This window comes from Gorilla gorilla, chromosome 12, assembly GCF_029281585.2.
Source record: "Gorilla gorilla gorilla isolate KB3781 chromosome 12, NHGRI_mGorGor1-v2.1_pri, whole genome shotgun sequence".
Taxonomy (NCBI): domain Eukaryota; kingdom Metazoa; phylum Chordata; class Mammalia; order Primates; family Hominidae; genus Gorilla; species Gorilla gorilla.
Window position 1 is genome coordinate 129,131,167 of NC_073236.2, and position 18,947 is coordinate 129,150,113.

The following is an 18,947-nucleotide window of genomic DNA, read 5'->3' on the forward strand; positions in this document are numbered from 1 at the left end:
GAAAAGAAGACATGGTAATGCTCTAAGTGCATAAACTAGTTTCCTGTCTTATCCTTTTATTTTTGAGGAAGCTCACCAGGCACTGAGCGTACATTCTGCTCTGCGTAGCTGTGGCCCACACCCTCCAGCCCTCTCCTTGCTGTGCTTTAATGTGTATGACATGTAGATTTTCATAACAGGCTGACAAATAGTTTTGCTTTGTTTTGTTTTTGAGACAGTCTCTGTCACCCAGGCTGGACTCAGCTCACTGCCTGCCTCAGACTCCCAAGTAGCTGGGATTACAGGCATGCACCACCACTCCAGGCAAATTTTTTTTTTTTTTTTTTGAGACAGTCTTGTTCTGTCGCCAGGCTGGAGTGCAGTGGCGTGATCTCAGCTCACTGCAACCTCCGCCTCCCGGGTTCAAGCGATTATCCTGCCTCAACCTCCCAAGTAGCTGAGACTACAGGGACACACCACCATACCCAGCTAATTTTTGTATTTTTAGTAGAGACAGGGTTTCACCATGTTGGCCAGGTTGGTCTCGATCTCTTGACTTCGTGATCCACCCGCCTTGGCCTCCCGAAGTGCTGGGATTACAGGCGTGAGCCACTGTGCCCAACCCAATTTTTTTTTTTAGTAGAGACAGGGTCTTACCATGTTGGCTAGGCTGGTCTCAAACCCTTGACCTCAAGTGATCCACCTGCCTCCCAAAGTGTTGGGATTACTGGCAGATACCAGTTTTTTGAAAGTAAGATGCTGAGCTTACTGTAGAAATACTGCTGTTTCTGGATACCTACATCCAGTATACTTGTAGCAGCTACTTCATCCAGATGTCGGAAGACAGAGTTTAGAACCTCTCTTAAACGCTTGGTGGATGACTTCTTATGCGGCTGCAGGAGCACTGCCTGGAAGTTCACTGGTAGTCCATACCTTTTCAGATAGATAGATAAAATGTGTCAGTTCACTACTCCAAATGCAAACACGGATAGAAACAGTACATTCCGAGGGTGAAAAGCTTCAACCAACACAGCTTCATAAAGTCAAACTCGAGCAAAATGCCTAGGGTCAGCAGTGATCTCTGGATAGAAAAAGCTCTAGAATTTGCTAACCCCCTTCTGATAGCTAGTTTTCAACTATAGAGCAAAAGAGGTCATCCCTCTGGCCATGAATGGCCATTCCACGGTGCGTGCTCAAGTTGAATGCAGGTAGTTGGACTAAACATTCGGACTCCAAGGCGTTTGTCTAAAACCCAGCTCGGCCGTTTTTCTCCACTAAAGGAGAGGCAAAAATCTGGTTTATCAAGATTGTTAGTATTTTCGCTGAGTTTTTGGGTAGATAGAAAACATTTTTAACATACCTAGTTGTATGCCTGAGCATGTTTAAAACCAGTTGTTGGGATGAGCTATTCCTGGGGTGTTAGCCCACACAAAATATAGCAAGTGCTGTAAATGGTAAACATTTTGTGATTGTTGATGTATTTTTATACTCTGAGGAAGCAAAGGATCGGATGTTCAGTAGTTAGCACCTATGTTCCCTCGGGATCCCCAGGCCTTGATGTGAAGTCTATTTTTACATGCCCTTCCACTCACCTAGTACTCTGTTCAGACTGGGGTCTGCCATGAAAATAAGTCCTGGGAGCAGGATCTATTAATATTACTAAGGTTTTATTTATTTATTTTTGAGACAGAATCTCGCTCTGTCACCCAGGCTGGAGTGCAATGGTGCGATCTCGGCTCACTGCAGCCTCCACTTCCTGGGTTCAACCGATTCTCCTGCCTCAGCCTCCGGAGTAGCTGGGATTACAGGCGCCCGCCACCATCACGCCAGGCTAATTCCACCACAGTCATTACCAACTTGCACTGGAGGTTGTTTATTCATCTAGGACACGTCCTTAAAGCTTAAGGCGCTCCTCCCCCAGCAGCCTGGCTTGAGGGAGAGGCCTGCCTCTGTTGTGCTCGCTGTGGTGGGTGGTAGGCACCCTAGGTCCTTAAGGGACATACGCTCCAGCCCTTAACCTTTCCTCAGCCTCTGAGTTCTTCCGGCCCTGTCCTGTCTCTGTGGCACCCGTCCTGCTAATAATGCCTTCTCCATTCTGCCCAGAACAAGACACCATGCCAGGTGCGGTGGCTCACACCTGTAATCCCAGCACTTTGGGGGGCCAAGGCAGGCTGGATCACATGAGGTCAGGAGTTCAAGACCAGCCTGGCCAACGTGGTGAAACCCTGTCGCTACTAAAATTACAAAAATTAGCTGGGCATGGTGGTGCACGCCTGTAATGCCAGCTACTAGGGGAGGCTGAGGCAGGAGAATTGCTTGAACCTGGGGGGTGGAGGTCGCAGTGAGCTGAGATTGTGCCACTGCACTCCAGCCTAGGCGACAGCAAGAGTCCATCTCAAAAAAAAAAAAAAGGACCCCAGGAGCGGCTGGCCCATCAGTCTCAACCTCTTCCTTGGGCAGATGCGCATCCTGGAAGGCATGGACAGGCTTCACTGTGTTAGGCCTGAGAGCAACCGACTTCTGAGCCGGGCAGGGTTGATCTGGGGCCATGTATATTAGAGATGGCTAGAACACTCCCAGGAGCTGGGTACACCCTCCAACCCAATGCTGCCATCCGTGTCGGTACAGGCTTTTGAGATGGGTGTGCACAGGTGCGCATGGGTACAGGTGTGGGTGCGGTGCATGTGCGGGGCAGAAGAACCAGGAACCAAGGTCAGATCTGTATCTGGGCCGACCACACACTGACAGCCACATGGAAGGGGAATTGGAGGCCAAGAACAGAGAGGAGGCTTATGGCAACAGCCAGGCCGGTGGGGCCAGACCCGTGAAAGAGAGTGCAAAGGCGGAGTGGACCGGGCCTGTCAGGGGTGTCTAAACTGACCCTGAAGTTTGGGGTCTGATGAGGGGAAGGATGAGGAGGCCACTGGCAGAAACAGGGAAGCAGAGGAAGGGGTGCGGGAGGGGAGATGAGACAGATACCCAGGTAAAGCCTACGGCAGGCAGGTGGCAGGACCTGGAGACCAGGGAACATGGGCAGGAAAACGAGGGAAAGTAGGGGACATCAGCCAGGGGGACGGCAGGGAGGGATGAGGAGCTCCTCAGTGCAGGCGGGGAAGGGGTCCGGAAGGTCACACAGAGGGTCTCAGGGGCTGGAGGAGCCCAGGAGGCCGCGAGTCAGAGCGGCAGGCGGTGCGCAGCGCTCCGTGACGCGGGACGCAGCCACACAGGGCAGAAAAGCGGCCTTCAAAGGCGTTTCCTCTGATTCCACTTTCATAAAAATCTGTAAGAATTACGTATCTATTCATAAAAAAACAACAAACCCTACACCTAAAAGGGCACCGACTGGGACGCTGGCAGTGTTCTCTCCTGTTGTTAAAATTACAGGAGATTTTTATTCACTCTGCTTACCTAGAATTGCCAGGTTTCCCACAGTGAAGCTTTTTTTTTTTTTTTTTTTTTTTTTTTTTAAACAGCCAGAGTTTCTCTTGTTGCCCAGGCTCGAGTGCAGTGACGCGATCTCGGCTCACTGCAACCTCCGGCTCCCAGGCTCAAGTGATCCTCCCACCTCAGCCTCCGAAGTAGCCAGTACTACAGGCCCACACCACCACACCCGGCTAATTTTTGTATTTTTAGTAGAGGTGGGGTTTCACCATGTTGGCCAGGCTGGTCTCGACAGTCCATGACAAGGGCCTATATATATATATATATATATATATATATATATATTTTTTTTTTTTTTTTTTTTTTTTTTATTAGGCAAAGGCCGGGCATGGTGGCTCACGCCTGTAATCCCAACATTTGGGAGGCCAAGGTGGGCGGATCATCTGAGGTTAGGAGGAGCTCAAGACCATCCTGACCAACATGGTGAAACCCCGCCTCTACTAAAAATATAAAAAAATTAGCCAGGCGTGGTGGCAGGCACCTGTCATCCCAGCTACTAGGGAGGCTGAGACAGGAGAATCTCTTGAACCCGAGAGGTGGAGGTTTTAGTGAGCCAGGAACATGCCATTGCACTCTAGCCTGGGCGACAAGAGTGAAACTCCATCTCAAATTTAAAAAAAAAAAGGCGAAATAAGCTTTGTTGTTGGTGATGTGGTTTTGGTTTTCTCTCTGGACTGCCTTGAGGGGTGGGGCTTCCAGGCTGAGGACGGAGGCAGCCCGAGAACGCCTTCCAGGAGCCACTCGGGCCCTGCAGGCTTCACGAGGGTGGGGACAGGAGCCAGCCAGAGGGTCCACAAGGGCATGCAGGTAGGGCAGCTGGGGAGAACCCAGGTGACACTTGCCCCAAGTGTAGCAGGAACGGAGGGAGCAGACAGCAGGGGACACAGGGCTGAGGGGAGGGTGTACTTGACTCGGAATTGAGCGTGTTGCCAACAGCCACAGTCACAGAAAGGAGACAGGTGGAGAATGGAGAGAAGGCAGGAGCTGGGGTGCCCCGATAGCTCCCCCAGACCCTGCCCATCCTCAGAACATTCCCAGCCGGGGCATCGCTGCCACGCACCTGAGCACGGACTCCACAAACACTCTCAGGGCCTTGATGTGGATCCAGGCAATGAAGGCTTCGCTGAAGTTCACCTTGAGCCAGCGCAGCAGGGGGCCCTGCAAAGACAGAAGAGCCAGGTGACCCCTGCTGACCACCCCGCCTGACAGAGCCAAGAAAGGACTTGGGTTTTGACAGAGCACGCCCTGAGCTGAGAAGAAGTGCCCAGGAGCCAGAAGCAGAGAGTCGGTCAGACCAGCCCTGGGTCAGGCTCAGGACCTCGAGGTCCAGGGCACCTGGTGCCGGGGAAGCTCAGCGGGCCAGCCACCCACTGCATGCACGGGGCCACCACAGACCGCAGCGCGGGGAGCTGGGCAGCCCCTGACCTTGGGGCTTTCAGCAGGCAGCCAGGGGCTTCTGCCTGACACTGCGCAGCCAGGGAGCCCACCTTCCTAGAGGCTCTGCCCCCAGGGTCCTGGCATCATCCACAGCAGCCACCTCCCCTCACAGCCCCACCTCACGTGGCCACAGCAGCAGCCACTGATGCCGGTGTGGCAGGTCTTCCTGGGAGCTCAAGAGTCTTGGAGCAAGAGCCCCGAGCTCCCGCCTGACACTGCAACTGCCCACAAAGGTCAGGGGTGGGTTCAGCAAGGGCAGCCAAGGGAGGAGAGCTGAGCTGCCAACCACCACCCCAGCCAGGGCCCTGCCCGTCCCAGCTCCAGCCACCTCCAGCCAGGCACCCGGGGAGAGGCGCCCTGGCCGACAAGCACCCTTCACTGCTGGCGGGGGCAGCTCCAAAGAGGCCCTGCAGATTAGGAGGAAGGCATGATTCCGGCTCCTCAAATATAAGACCTCAAAAGCCATATTAGAGAACAGAAAAATGCAAGGATTCATTTTCCCAGAAGGCGCCTGAGCTGGCGAGGAGATGTGAGCCAGGGACCCCGGGGTTCCCGGGGCGTTGCTTACCTCACCCTCGCCCTCACTCTCTCTCTCTCTGTCGGTCTGCCCCGCAGCAGGCCTATCAGGGTTACCTAGCGGGGTTACCTTAACCTTGTGGTCCGGGAAGGTGGATGATCCCTTTTTAAGAGCAACACAGGAAGTTTGCTAAAGGCACAGAAATGATTTATTAATCTTTCAGCAAACATGCATCACAAACAAACAAATCATTCTCATCGCCTGAAAGGCACGCGAGAGCAAGCTCAGGAATTCAGGCCCACCCTCGGGACTCGCGTGCTGGCTAGACTAGAGATGTGGTAGGTGCCCACCGGGCTCCTGGAGTGGTGAAGGCAGAGAGAAGGGCAGTGTTAAGGTCTTTGGGTTCCATATTCCAAGCACAGAGCCGATATCTGGCAGAGGGGTCAGTCCTGAGCTCCCTCCCCTTGCTTGGGCTCAGCCAGGACCCCGATCACAGGCCAACCAGGACAGCACCGGGAGGCGTTAGTGGAAACGGCTCTCTGCGCTCTGTCAAGGTGGCTCCACCATGCCCAGCCACAGATGCCTTCCTGGCATTCGGGGGGCACCTCGGCATGCAGAGTGCAGGAGATGAGTTGGGCATGCAGTTAGGACACTCACCGTTTCCCATTCTGTCTCTGCAAACAGGTGGGAAACACAGGCACATCCCACTCTGCTCTCAAAGTACACTCAAACCCCAGGGCCTGGTCTGTCCCTCTGGTTGATGAGTGACGAAAAGGATGCAAGACGTTTGGTCATGCACTTCTAGATAGGCCAGAGGGGGCCAGATTCTCAGGAGGCCAGTGGGACTACCCAAGCTGAGAGTGCCTCCACTTCCCGCCCACAGAGAGACCCTGGCAGGGCCCCCAGGGTGGTGTGGGCGAAGGCTACGCATGTAAAATACGCCAGCTGGCAACCTGAGCCCCATGTGGCAGGCGGCAGGCTCCTGTGTGTCACCCTGTTCCCCGGGGGTCTGGCAGGCCTGGGCCAGTGCCCAGGTGGGTGCCAAAGGCCCTGCTTCGCCACCTGTCCCCCAGCAGGGCCTCCCTGGTGTGGAGGCTGCCATGGTCTAGCCCCGTCCAGAGATACTGCGCAGGGGGTTGGGACCAGGACTGAATCGAGCTGGGAAAAAAGCCTGGCTGAAGAGAACAGCCAGGGCGTGCCCAGGTAACGAGGGTTTCAGGTGAGCTGAGTCTAAGGAAGAAAACACTTTGGAGCTCAGCTTTCACCGGGGAAAATCTTTCCTGCCTGGTGTCTGGGTCTGTGGGCCCTGCTCTGAGGACTGGAGCATCCAAAGGGCCGGGGGTCCCCAGCTCCAGCTTGGCTCCTCGTCCTCAGGAGGCGACACCCTCCCCGCAGGCTCAGCCGGAGCCCAGCAGCGTCTGGCTCTGAGGTGTGTCTCACTTGCTGTGCACACACACACTCATACACACACGTGTGAGCGCCCTGTGCTATTTCGGAGGAGGAGGGTGAAAAACCCCCATATAAACTTGTATATTATCAGCTGTTGTTTCCTTCCTAAAGGGAAACAGACCAGACCAGAGGGGCTCCGAGAACCCCACTACGGGGGCTCCGTGGCTGGGCTCACTTGTGACGGGGTGGCTGCTCATCCCCAGTCCCTGCGAAAAGGTCGCTGACAGACAGGCCAGGTCCCCAGGAGCCCGGAGCACACACTTGGCAGCACGGACACTGGGAGCACTCCCAGCCTGCCCGCGGCCACGGCGCTCCTCCCCATGGAGGTCCTCACAGTGCTGTATTCACACAGTGACTTTCCCCCAAAGGCCTCAAGAACTTTCTACTCATTCCTCCCGCCCCGTCACTAGAGGCTGGACTGGAAGGTCTCACGGAACCCTCCCTGGTGGGCATGAGGAAGAAGGGGCCCAACAACATTCCACCCAGACGGGCTCCTTCCAAGTTGCCCAGCCTAGCCCAGCACCGCAGCAGGAGAACCTGAGTATGGGAAGGTGCCCACTTCCCGGAGCGGTGGAGGGACCTTCCCAAAGCTCTCCTGCTCACATTTCAAACGCAAGCATCTAGTTTTGCTCCCTGGTGAGCTACGCTGTCCTCCTCCATGAAGGGTTTCTGAGTGGCTGTGGTCGGAAGTCTCCAGATAAGCACCCTCTCAGCGCTAAGGACACAGGGGAGGTAAATACAGGGGCTAGTGGCGCCCTGGAAACCTCACGGCTGCAATCTCCAAGGCCCAGCACTGCCCGCCCTGCACACAGATGCTCCCGCCTGGAGCCCACGTGCCTTGCTCAGTCCAAGGAAGGCCTGGCAGGGTCCTCTGGCCAGCTTGCCTCTCAGAGCCTCAGTTTCTCCATACTGTGGAGTTAGCAACCCCTTCCTGGCAGGGCGGTGCTCAGGACCAGTGAGAACATATGTGGAAAGCGCCAGCTTGGGCGGGCCCCCGGCTCCCACCCCCAGCTCCACCGCCTGGGCTCCTTTGTGCTCACCGCCCCTCCCCCCAGACCCTGCTCAGGCGTCCCATGAGAACAGACGGTCCCCATGGTGTTAGCCCAGGAGCCTGGGGACAATGAGAGGGAGGAGGGAGAGCTGGAGACCTGGGAGGACTCTTCTATCCCCAGGCCTCCGGGTAGGGGCGGGAGGGGCTGCTCAATCACATACTTACATACTGTTGCTTCTTATCAGACAGCAGTCTGGCCATCTCCTCTCTTTCCCTTTCAATTTCTTTCTCATCATAGTAAAATTCACGAACAGTGAACCTTACAACAAGCAAACCATGGGTTTTCACTCAGAAGCTTTCCAGAGGGGCAGAGACCCCCCGCAGTGGGAGATGAACCAAACCCGGAGGACCCTTACTTGTTTTCTTTGGCCTTGGTTTTGAAATCTTCGATCACTTTTCGAAACAGAGTCACAGTGAAAAGGCCCCCTTCCTTGTCCTCAGTAATGAGTCTGTTGGAGAGAAGCATCTGTTGGCTGGACTCACTGCCAGGCCTTGTGCGGGAGTGGAGCTCAGAGGCCCCGGGCCTGGTGGCCTGCACCTGGGGTCCATGGCAGCAGCTGAGGACTGGGGAACCAAGGACACTCCCTGAGATTTCCTAACTCCTGGCTGCCTGCCCTTCCCTCCTGCCCCTTCCACACCCCTCCAGGCTAAGGCCTCAGGGGGCCTCAGGGTGCAGGGAGTGTAGGGGCCTGGGCTTTAGCTCCCGCTTATCAAACTCCTGAGAGACCAAACCCTCCTGGGCCTCCGTCACCGCAGCTGGCACAGGGTGTCCCTGGCTCTGACATGCTGCCTGATAGTGAAGCAGAGTGGTGGAAACTATCCTACAAGGTCCCTTTCACTTCCAATGTCACAAAGTCCTAATGGGACACAGCCTCCCAAGCACGTCTCAACACAGGACCACTGGGGCCACTGTCTCTAGCAACTCAGGAATTCTTGGGGCCAGGAGTCTAAGCATCTCTGAGTCCTATTGGCCAGAAGACTGGAAGTGGGAGCCCTCAGGCCCAGACACGATCTCACAGCATGCTGGCATGCTGGCGGGGTCACCCTTCCTGTTTCTCAGAGCCCATGCCCATAGGGGCTGCCCCCAGACTCCAGATATCTCCAGAGTCATCTGTGCAGGCTTTCAGGTGGCCTGTGACAATGAAGGGCCTGAGGCTCTGGTCTGGGAGGCCAGGCCACCTACCAAGGCAGCCAGTCCTGGCAAGGATCCCCAGTGCTTGGCCTTTAAGAGCAGTGAATGCTCCTGCCAGCACATCGGCTTCCAGGGCCAGCTCCCCTGCTCCAGAGCCTTGCTCCTCTTCCCTGCCTCCCCTGTAACCTCAGGCTGTGATTGTCCTGATCCTTGCACCCTTCAATTTAGATCCAGATTGCCATCTCATAGCCCTGGGAGAGCCCCATCCCCCAGCAGGGGCCCCAGGGCAGAGGCCTTGCACTGGGAGTTCTGTGTGTGGGGAGTCAGATGAACAGGCTGGCTGCCTGATGCGCATTCTAAAACCTCTTCAAAGTACAAACCTTCTCAGCCATACAAAAAAGTTTAGAAGAAAATGAGTACCAAGCTGGGTGCGGTGGCTCACACCTGTAATCCCAGCACTTTAGGAGGCTGAGGCAGGCGGATCACCTGAGGTCAGGAGTTCGAGACCAGCCTGGCCAACATGGTGAAACCCCATCTCTACCAAAAATACAAAAATTAGCTGGCCGTGTTGGTGCACGCCTATAATCCCAGCTACTTGAGAGGCTGAGGTAGGAGAGTTGCTTAAACCCAGGAGGCGGAGGTTGCAGTGAGCTGAGCTCGCGCCACTGCACTCCAGCCTGGGCAACAGAGTGAGACTCCATCTCAAAAAAAGGAAAACGCACAGCTTTGGATCAGCCACTCAAAACCAAAGTTCCAGCAGGTGAAAGCCCACATGCCCCTACCCCACTATGTGCCACTCACTCCATCCTGAGCCACTACCATCCTGAGTGTGGCCTTCCTGCCCATGACCCATCCCCACAATTCCTTGTGCACCTGTGTGTGCCCGAGTCACGCCCATTTCACATCCATTTCAGACCCTCTGCTCCTCTGCAGCTGCCTTTCCCCTTCATCCCTCCTGACACACAGGGCCTGGCATCCTTGGTTCCCCCGCCATGCAGTGTCCCGTGATGGACACAGTCTGTAACCCGCTCTCCTCCTGTCACTCTGACAGGGCCCACTGGCCACTGCTGCTCTGGCCCCTGCAGGCCACACGCTGAGGCCGCTTTCCCTCCCGGCTCCTGCTGTGGCCGTTCACTGGGCAGCTGCTTAGGCCAGGGCTGGCTTCCCCCTCTGGCAGGGAAGAATTGACGCTGAGCCGAGAACACAGAGCCAGAATGCAGCAGAGGCAACGGCGTGGAGAGGCTGCTCGGCCAGGTGGGGCCAGGGCAGTGTGGGGCCAGGGCAGCCTTCCCAGGGCAGGGGCAGGGAAGTGAAGTTTTGAAAGAGGAAGGCACTCTGGCATGTGACAAGGTGGGTGACCCTGACAGAATTCCAGGCCAAGGGACAGGAGAGGGCCCAGGTGTGGAAAGCTGGGGAGCCTCACACCCTCGGGGCATGTTTGGTGCTTGGGTGCCCTGAAGCACCCACACATGTACCCCAAGGGCCCTGGGACCAAGCTGGGTTCTCACTTACTTGGTTGATCGAGGGACCACCATGTCTGAGAGAGATTCGTAGGTTTTTTGCCATTGTGAGTAGTTTGGTCTGCAAGAACACAGAATCGTTACGTGATTTTTTGCAGAAAAGGCTCGTGGGTGTCCTGAGTGCCTAGGAAGCTGCACACCCCTTTTCCTGAGGGCCTGAAGGTGAGCAGGGATGGGGTCAGAGGGAGCCCTCACCTCCCCTGAGGTCTGCTGTGCCCATGGGATCCCCTCCCCAGCCTCCACAGGGTACCCACAGAAGTCCCTTTGTGAAGAGCTATGGATACACTTGGGGCTCGCTAATAACCATCTGATCCGGGCCCCATATGACCCTGGACAAGCTAACCGACCTCTCCAGCCTCAGGACAATGGGAATCACCACACTTCCCAGGCCTTTGGTGAGGATGAAATAAAATAATGTCGACCACACGTTGGGTATATAGCAAGCGCTCAATAAATGGCTGCTTCTATCGTGGCCACAACCACCATCACCCAACCACTGTCCCTGCTGACACAGCCGCAGGCAGGGCCCCATGAAGGAATGACTGCTTCCCGAGAACTGGGGCTGGGCAGGGAGCATCCTCATCCACACTGCCCAAGTCACCAACGGGTCCACCTTCCTCTCCACTGGGCAGGGCCAGTTTCCTTCGTGATTGCCCAGCACTCACTTGGGGACGATGACCAGAAGTGTGACGAGATATTCAGAATCCAGCACGAAGTCCTCTTTGCTCACAATATCACTCAGTGTCCGGGTGAAGAGGTTCCCCCTAAAAGGCAGGTGGAACAAAGGGTGTGAAAGATGTGAGCAGAAAGGGACACAGTGACCCCACACACACCCACGCCCAGGCGCTGGGGGCAGTTCTCAAGGAAGGGTGGGTGCCAGGGATGCTGGAGCCTAGGGGAACACAGCAATTCTCAGCAATGATTGCTCCCCACAACCCCAGGGCCAGGCTCTGTGCTGGGGCCACAGCTGCTGCCTCCTCCCCTCCAGGGACAGGGAGGCTGGCAGGGCCTCAGGTGCTATCACCCGTCACCCAAGGGGCTGCCGAATCCAACACCTCAGTGACCTGCACTGCCCTGGTGCCAGCTACGGCTGCTACAGGAGGGGGGCCTCGGGTGGCAGGCAGCTAAAGTTACTCAAGTGTCAACACAACGGCCAGCTCTTGGAGCTGCGTGAGCCATCCTCGATAGAGCTCCGTGTCACTTTACAGGCCTCCCAGCCCAGCAGCCAGGGGACACTCACCTGAAATGCTTTCTACATGCCCAGTGGACCTGGTCTGAGTGTAGGGTATGGTATTATCGGCACATGGATCAAGGCTGTCGGATCAGCAAATGGGCCAAGATCTCACTACCCAGGCTGTATGTGGCATCAGCACAGGGGCCGTGACATCGGCACACAGTGCTTCCCTGGGAAATCACTCTCCAGCGTTGAGCCATGGCCGAAGCTTTAAAGGCAATGGGAAACACCCTCCTCAGGGAGCCTGTGTGGCTTCTTTGCTGTCCCCTGCCTGAACATCACTGACCAGCTGCGTGGCCATGGATAAAGCCCTTAGGTTCCTTCTCCCTGGGCACCGCATGCATGAGCCTCCCTGTCCTAGCACTGAACACGTTACCCTTACACTATCCCACCTCTCTCCCTGGCTCACCTCTGAATCCCCAACACGAAGCCAACTTTCCACACGTTTGTTGAATGAATAACTGTGAGCTCTGCAAGTGCAAAAATTGTATTGTATTCTGCTTTATATCTTTAGGGTCTAGCATCAGGCCTGAGGGCACAGTGCATACTTGGTTTGTGTACAAAGAAGAAAAGAGAGCGCAGGGGAGGGAGTTAGAAACGTTCATCCCTCTTTGTACGCCGCCCTCCTATACTTGGTGTATGCGCTCAGTAAATCAATTAAAGTCACTGTGAATCAATGATGATCAACGGATGAATGAACCTCACCAGTTGAGCAAAGAGGCTGGACCAGATGTTTGCACAAGTGCCAACCAATCCTGAAGAAATCCATCTCAGGGTGATGCCGTGCAAGTGGCTGGCCCCATGGCCTGTGGGCTCTAAGCCAGGACGGACGGATGACCCATCCCCTTAGGGCTCTCTGCCCCGGCGCCCGGCCCCTGTCCCATCCTCCATAGCTCATGCCCACTTACTTCTGACATAAAGCCAGGCATCCAACAGCAAGGGTTCCCAGTTGAAGCGGGCTTTTTTGTTTGAGACGGAGTTTCACTCTTGTTGCCCAGGCTGGAGTGCAGTGGCGTGATCTCGGCTCACTGCAACCTCCTCCTCCCGGGTTCAAGCGATTCTCCTGCCTCAGCCTCCCGAGTAGCTGGGATTACAGGCACGCACCATGATGCCCGGCTAATTTTGTATTTTTAGTAGAGACAAGGTTCCTCCATGTTGGTCAGGCTGTTCTCAAACTCCTGGCCTCAGGTGATCCACCTGCCTCAGCCTCCCAAAGTGCTGGGACTACAGGCATGAGCCACCATGCCTGGCCTAAAAACCATCTATGGTTTTTAATTTTCCTTCCACTAATGTACCATTTGCTTTTTTCACAGGAAGACAGCTGGCCCAGTGACCCTAAGAAGTGGATTGCAGAAGTGGGGGTACCTCCCAGGTAACATTCTCTTTGCTTACAGTAGCGGGCCAATCAGGGGGAGGGCAGCTGGTTTGGGGCTCCCTGCACCACTTCCCTTCTCTGGAGTTAGGGGCCAAGTGTAGGTATTATATTGAAAACTCTACAATTGACCAGGGTTCTCGGAGAACCGCCAACAGCATCAGATCCAGAGTCTGGGGGCACTGGGCTGCTCCTCCATACCAACCCCACCCCACCCTGTTCAGGAGCAGCCTCTCCAGCAGGAGCTCACCTGGCTTCTCTCTCTCCCTGTTTTGTTTGTTTGTTTGTTTGTTTGTTTTTGAGGCAGAGTCTTACTGTATGCCCAGGCTGGAGTGCAGTGGCGATCTCAGCTCACTGCAACCTCTGTCTGCCAGGTTCAAGTGATCCTCGTGCCTCAGCCTCCCAAGTAGCTGGAAGTACAGGTGCATGCCACCACGCCCAGCTAATTTTTGTATTTTTAGTAGGGACGGGGTTTCACCATGTTGGCCAGGCTGGTCTCAAACTCTTGGCCTCACGTGATCCGCCCGCCTCAGCCTCCCAAAGTGCTGGGATTACAGGCATGAGCCACCATGCCTGGCCACCTGGCTTCTCTTACACACCTCCAACAACAGGACACTCACTACCTCACAAGACAGTCCCTGCCACCGTGTTGCTGAGCCTACACTTTTCTCTGGCATCTCCACCATCCTGGTGATTGTTCTGTCTGTGGAGCCTGCTCCCTCTCCCACACGGTGGTTCTTCAGGGGGGTGGAGAAGGCACCTGAGTCCCTGAGGCTGCTCTGCTCTGGGCCACAGAGCCCACCACCCTGCTGCGCTTTGCAACGGGCCGTGCGCTGACATCCTGGCCTCCCGTCACCCCTGGGGGCCCTCTGTGCAGCCTCCACAGGGGAGGACTGGGGGCGGCACCCAGGCGCCCTGGAGAAGCTGGGAGACGGAAGCGTGCGGTGAGGAGCAGCATGGCCGCATCCTCTTCCCTGGGCACATGCACGGGGTATGATCACCCTCACCTGGCCCTTTCCTCCTCTCCCAGCACGCGGCTCTTGGAGAGGTGAGAGTGCCTCCACCTGTCTGTCTGTCTCACTCTCATGCATGGGCACAGACTCCCAGGTGGCCCAGTGAGAGGACAGGCAAGCACTAAGCCCCCACCAGGACCTGCCCCCGCCAGATGTGGAGGCTGGCAAATACACACATGGATTTCTTTTCCAGGTTCTCCAGGTTTGTCTTCAGAGTGTTGTAGGCAGCCGTTCGGGACTTCAGGTCCATCTCGATCTGCGCCAGTTGCTGTTTTGGGAAAGCAAAAGCTCCAGGTGACCTTGAGCATTGAAGGAGTTGGCTGAACTTTTTGAAATGGCCACAACAGCTCATGGTGCTTTCAAGAAAAATAACTGCCCTGCCCATTTGCCGGGATGACTTCTGTTTACCAGCATTTGGCGCTTCCAGGGAGTCTTGGATTCCAGGCGCCAAGCCATGATGGATTTTCTAGGATGACTCAGTGAGCCCAACCTTTCCTGATTTCAAGCCCATCCTGAACGGTCGGGACATCCCACGCCCACAGCTACCCTCTCAGGCTCTGCTGGAGGGCAGCTCAGGCTGACCCCCAATCGTTGCTTCCAGGGGTACCCAACATGGCCTGGCCCTCTCAAATGCCCATGTCTCCTGGCTCGGCTGTGCCAATCTCCCTTGCATGGATTGGCAGGGGCAGGGAGGTGCAGTGCACAGAAACAAGACAGGCCTGGGCGCAAGCCACGCCCTCCTGCTTTCTGGCCGACTGGCTCAGGTTCCCCATTTGTTCCACAGCGGGGATAATGCCAGTGCTGAGAGCCGACTGTGCCAGGCTCCTTCACATTCCCTCCTCGCAGCCCCATGTGGTGACACCCCACCAGCTTGGACAACCAGCCACGGCAGGAGCATTTACACCACGGCCATCCACAAATGCTACAGGCCAGCACACGGCTGGTGACAGGAGAATCTCGAGAGTCAATAGATGAAGAAAATGGGTGCTCCATAGAATGCCAACAGCTTTAGTCTAAATATACACATTTTTATATATGGAAGAATCCATTGTCAACTTTTAAACATTGGTTACCTTTTGGGAGAATAAAGGGAATGGGGGCGATGATCACAGCTCGGATGATATTATTAAAGATAAAATCATAAAATAATTTTAAAGATAAAATAATTAAATATAATTAAAATGATAAAATAATTAAATTAAATGATTATATTAAAATGGTAGACTGGGCGAGGTAGCTCACGCCTGTAATCCCAGCACTTTGGGAGGCCGAGGCAGGCAGATCACCTGAGGTCAGGAGTTTGAGACCAGCCTGGCCAACATGGTAAAACCCTGTCTCTACTAAAAATACAAAAAGTGGCTGGGCTTGGTGGTGGATGCCTGTAATCCCAGCTACTCAGGAGGCTGAGGCAGGAGAATTGCTTGAACCCGGGAGGTGGAAGTTGCAGTGAGCTGAGATCACACCACTGTGCTCCAGCTTGGGTGACAGAGTGAGACTCTGTCTCAAAAAAATATATAATAAAATGGGCCAGGCACACGTCTGAAATCCTAGCACTCTGAGAGGCCGAGATGGGCAGATTGCCTGAGCTCAGGAGTTTGGGACCAGCCTGGGCAACAGGGTGAAACCCTGTCTCTACTCAAAATACAGAAAAGTTAGCCGGGCATGGCAGCATGTGCCTATAATCCCAGCTACTCGGGAGGCTGAGGCAGGATAATTGCTTGAACCAGGGAGGTGGAGGCTGCAGTGAACCAAGATCACACCACTGCACTCCAGTCTGGGCAACACAGTGAGACTCTGCCTCAAAAAAAAAAAAAAAAGATAAAAAATGATAATTAAAAAAAGATTTAAAGATGAAGTGATGATTTTAAAGATAAAAACTAAATGTTTTTCTCTTTACATTTTGCCTTTTTTTATAAAATGCATCTTTTTATAATAATTTTTAAAAACTTTTAATTTTGAAATGATTATAGATTCACAGGATGTTGCAAAAATAGTACACAGAGATCCTAAGTACCCTCCATGCAGTTTCCCACAGTGATTTCCCACACCTCACTATACAACTATACTATTCTGCACTATACAACTACATACCATACTGTACTATGCAACTATATTGTACAACTATACAACTATATTAAAATCTTCTGCACGATAGAAGTATACTGTACAACTGTATAGTATACGGCATTATGCAACTATACAACTATATGAGTACTATTTTGCACTATACAGCTTTGTTACTACACTGTACTGTCCTATACAACTATACGATACTATTCTGCACTATACCATCATAGTGCAGTATCATAACCAGGAAACTGACATGGGTGTAATCCACAGATCTTGCTTTTTAAAATAAGATTTATATATTTTTTGAAAAACAAAAAAACGAAAAAAAAATACTGCTTGTCTTTATTTTTCTGATTTCACCACAAGCCAATGAAAAATTGCTGAGAGGTATTTGGGAGCCAGTAAAGCAGTGGTAGGAACTAGGGCTTTCGAACCAGTAAGGCCCACATTTAAATGCCAGTTCTGACTTTTACTGGCTGTGTGACCTGACATAAGCTCCTTGACCTCTCTGAGCAAAGTGGCCCGGAATTATTGTGAGATGATAGAGGAGTCTCCTTTGACTAAATATCTCTAGTTGATAGATTGAGACCTCTCGTTGGCAGAACGAGGCTGAGGCGGGGGGTGTCACACTGTGTTGCTGGTGTAGGAAAGACTGAGGGAGACAACACCCCGGAGCCTCTGCCCCTGCTGCTGCCAGAAGCTGCTTCCCTGTGGTTGGGCCAGTCCAGGGCTTCCTTGGGAAGTGGTGTCATGCACACAGTACAATCCGCAGGCTCTGGTCCCCAAGACCTGCATCCCCATCCCGGCATAATACTCCAACCGCTGCGGGCCCTGGATCGCTTGCTCAACCCCTCAGCTTCCTCTTCTGCACTCAGAGGAAAGCGATGTCCACCCCATGGCATGAGGCGGACAGTAAGAGAGCCCAGCACAGTCTCGGGCACATCTGGAATGCCACCAAACCAGTGCCCTCCTTCCTTCCTGCCAAAGGTACTCTAGGGGTGCTCTGGACTGGAGAAGCCAGGTCTCCCGACAGCCCCTCTGCTCCCTCCATGTGCTCCAGGGGGCCCTTCCCACTGAGTCTGGCCTCCCTGGGACTGAGAGAATCCCAAATTGGCACATGGTGAGGCAGGGAAGGGCCAGCCCCACCAGCCATCATGTGCTTCCAGTTCCTTGGTGGACATGCACAGCGCCCTCTGAAAGGCACACCTGGCACAGGTGCTCTGGGCACACCCTCCTTGAAGGGCCTTCCAGAATCACTGCTTGATCGTCCCAGCAGGGGCCTGGGCCTCTCTGATGTAAGCAGCACCTGAGGTGCCCCACCCAGATTCCCGAGCTTTCTGGCCCCACCCTACTTTCCAGGAGACCTGCAGGAGCTGCCAGAGGACAGGTGAGAGGCCCAGCTCCACTCTGACCCTTGGCCACAGTCACAGTAGAGAACCGGGTGCCTTTGTTCCTGGCCCAGGCCGAGACTCTCCCACAGCCATGGGGGCCAGCAGGAGAGGGGACACATTAGGGGCTCAGTGTTTTGTGGCAGAAGGGAGGGCCAGGCCATCAGAAACCATCAGCCTCAGTCTCACAGTCCTTGTCACCCTCACCTTCGGTGATGATACAGAGAAGTCACCCAGCTCCAGGTGCCCATAGCATCCCCTGGGACTCCAGTCAAAGGGTGTTCATTTTATCAAGTGGAGTGGAGGCCATTGCTGAACAGGACAGAGGACTGTCGGGACACTCACTGCCTCTCCACTGTCACAAGTGGAGAGCGACGAGCTGGTGCAGTGTCTGAAGAGATTAGGGCTCCCAAGCCAAACTCTCCACTTAAACCAAATAGCTTTGCAGGTGAACAATCCCCTGGGGGCTAGAGGTGTCAGATTCCTAGGAGTAGATGATGGGGGAGCTGCCTTCACCATCAGTAACTTTTTTTTTTTGGTGGGGGGACGGAACCTCATTCTGTTGCCCAAGCTGGAGAGCAGTGGCATGATCTCGGCTCACTGCAACCTCCACCTCCCGGGTTCAAGTGATTCTCCTGCCTCAACCTCCCGAGCAGCAAGGACTACAGGTGCGCGCCACCACGCCTGGCTAATTTTTGTATTTTTTAGTAGAGACAGGGTTTCACCATATTGGACAGACTGGTCTCGAACTCCTGACCTCGTGATCCACCCACCTTGGCCTCCCAAAGTGCTGGGATTACAGGTGTAAGCCACCGTGCCCGGCCACCATCAGTAACTTTTGAAAAAAGAAGTGGAGTAGCAAGTGAATGGGTGCTGGGCCCTCGAGGGGAGGCCAGGGGACTGGCTCTTTCCCTGTCCAGGGCTGCCCTGAAACCCCAAACCTGCCCAGTGCATGGAAGGAGGCCACACCTGAGAAACCCAGAGGCCCAGTCAGGACAGGCTGAGGCTGTTGGCAGGGGGGCCCTACCCAGGCTCAGACCCCAGGCTCTTGCCTGCCTGACCCACCAGTCAGCTGTTCCCCAGAGCAGTCCCTTTTCTCACCTTGGCTATTGTGTCCACCACACTCACGAGCGGCTGCTTGACAGGATATTTGGCCATGTCCCATTCAAAGTGGGTCACAAAGGATGTTAAGTCAACTGGAAGAATACAAACACATTTCAACACATGAGCCTGCGCTCTGCATCCATGATTGAGACTTCGGAATCCCAAGCCAAGCATCAGCGTGGACACGAAGGCAGCCATCGTGGGCAACGCCGGTGGGCAGGCACAGGGCTCTGGGAAAGC

The 18,947-nt window shown here is 54.5% G+C and overlaps 1 protein-coding gene and 1 long non-coding RNA gene across 6 annotated transcripts in view; one reads left to right on the top strand and one right to left on the bottom strand.

Annotated features, from left to right (window-relative positions):
- Positions 1 to 18,947, bottom strand: part of ATP6V1C2 (ATPase H+ transporting V1 subunit C2) — a 65,727-nt gene that overhangs the window by 949 nt on the left and 45,831 nt on the right. For 2 of the 5 annotated variants that reach the window (XM_055377487.2, XM_055377486.2), the window contains exons 5-13: positions 18,705 to 18,799; positions 14,322 to 14,413; positions 11,192 to 11,290; positions 10,519 to 10,587; positions 8,231 to 8,323; positions 8,040 to 8,133; positions 5,426 to 5,563; positions 4,481 to 4,578; positions 780 to 912 (exon numbers count right to left, since the gene is read on the bottom strand). In XM_055377487.2, coding sequence (XP_055233462.1) covers positions 780 to 912; positions 4,481 to 4,578; positions 5,426 to 5,563; positions 8,040 to 8,133; positions 8,231 to 8,323; positions 10,519 to 10,587; positions 11,192 to 11,290; positions 14,322 to 14,413; positions 18,705 to 18,799 — 911 coding nt within the window. Of the gene's footprint in view, positions 1 to 779; positions 913 to 4,480; positions 5,564 to 8,039; positions 8,134 to 8,230; positions 8,324 to 10,518; positions 10,588 to 11,191; positions 11,291 to 14,321; positions 14,414 to 18,704; positions 18,800 to 18,947 lie in introns of those variants that run through there. The other 3 variants (XM_055377490.2, XM_055377488.2, XR_008676728.2) reach the window with 2 other exon arrangements.
- On the top strand, positions 11,639 to 15,256 carry LOC129531516 (uncharacterized). Its single transcript, XR_008676729.2, has 2 exons — positions 11,639 to 13,132; positions 14,339 to 15,256. It is a non-coding gene; the product is annotated as an uncharacterized lncRNA (long non-coding RNA).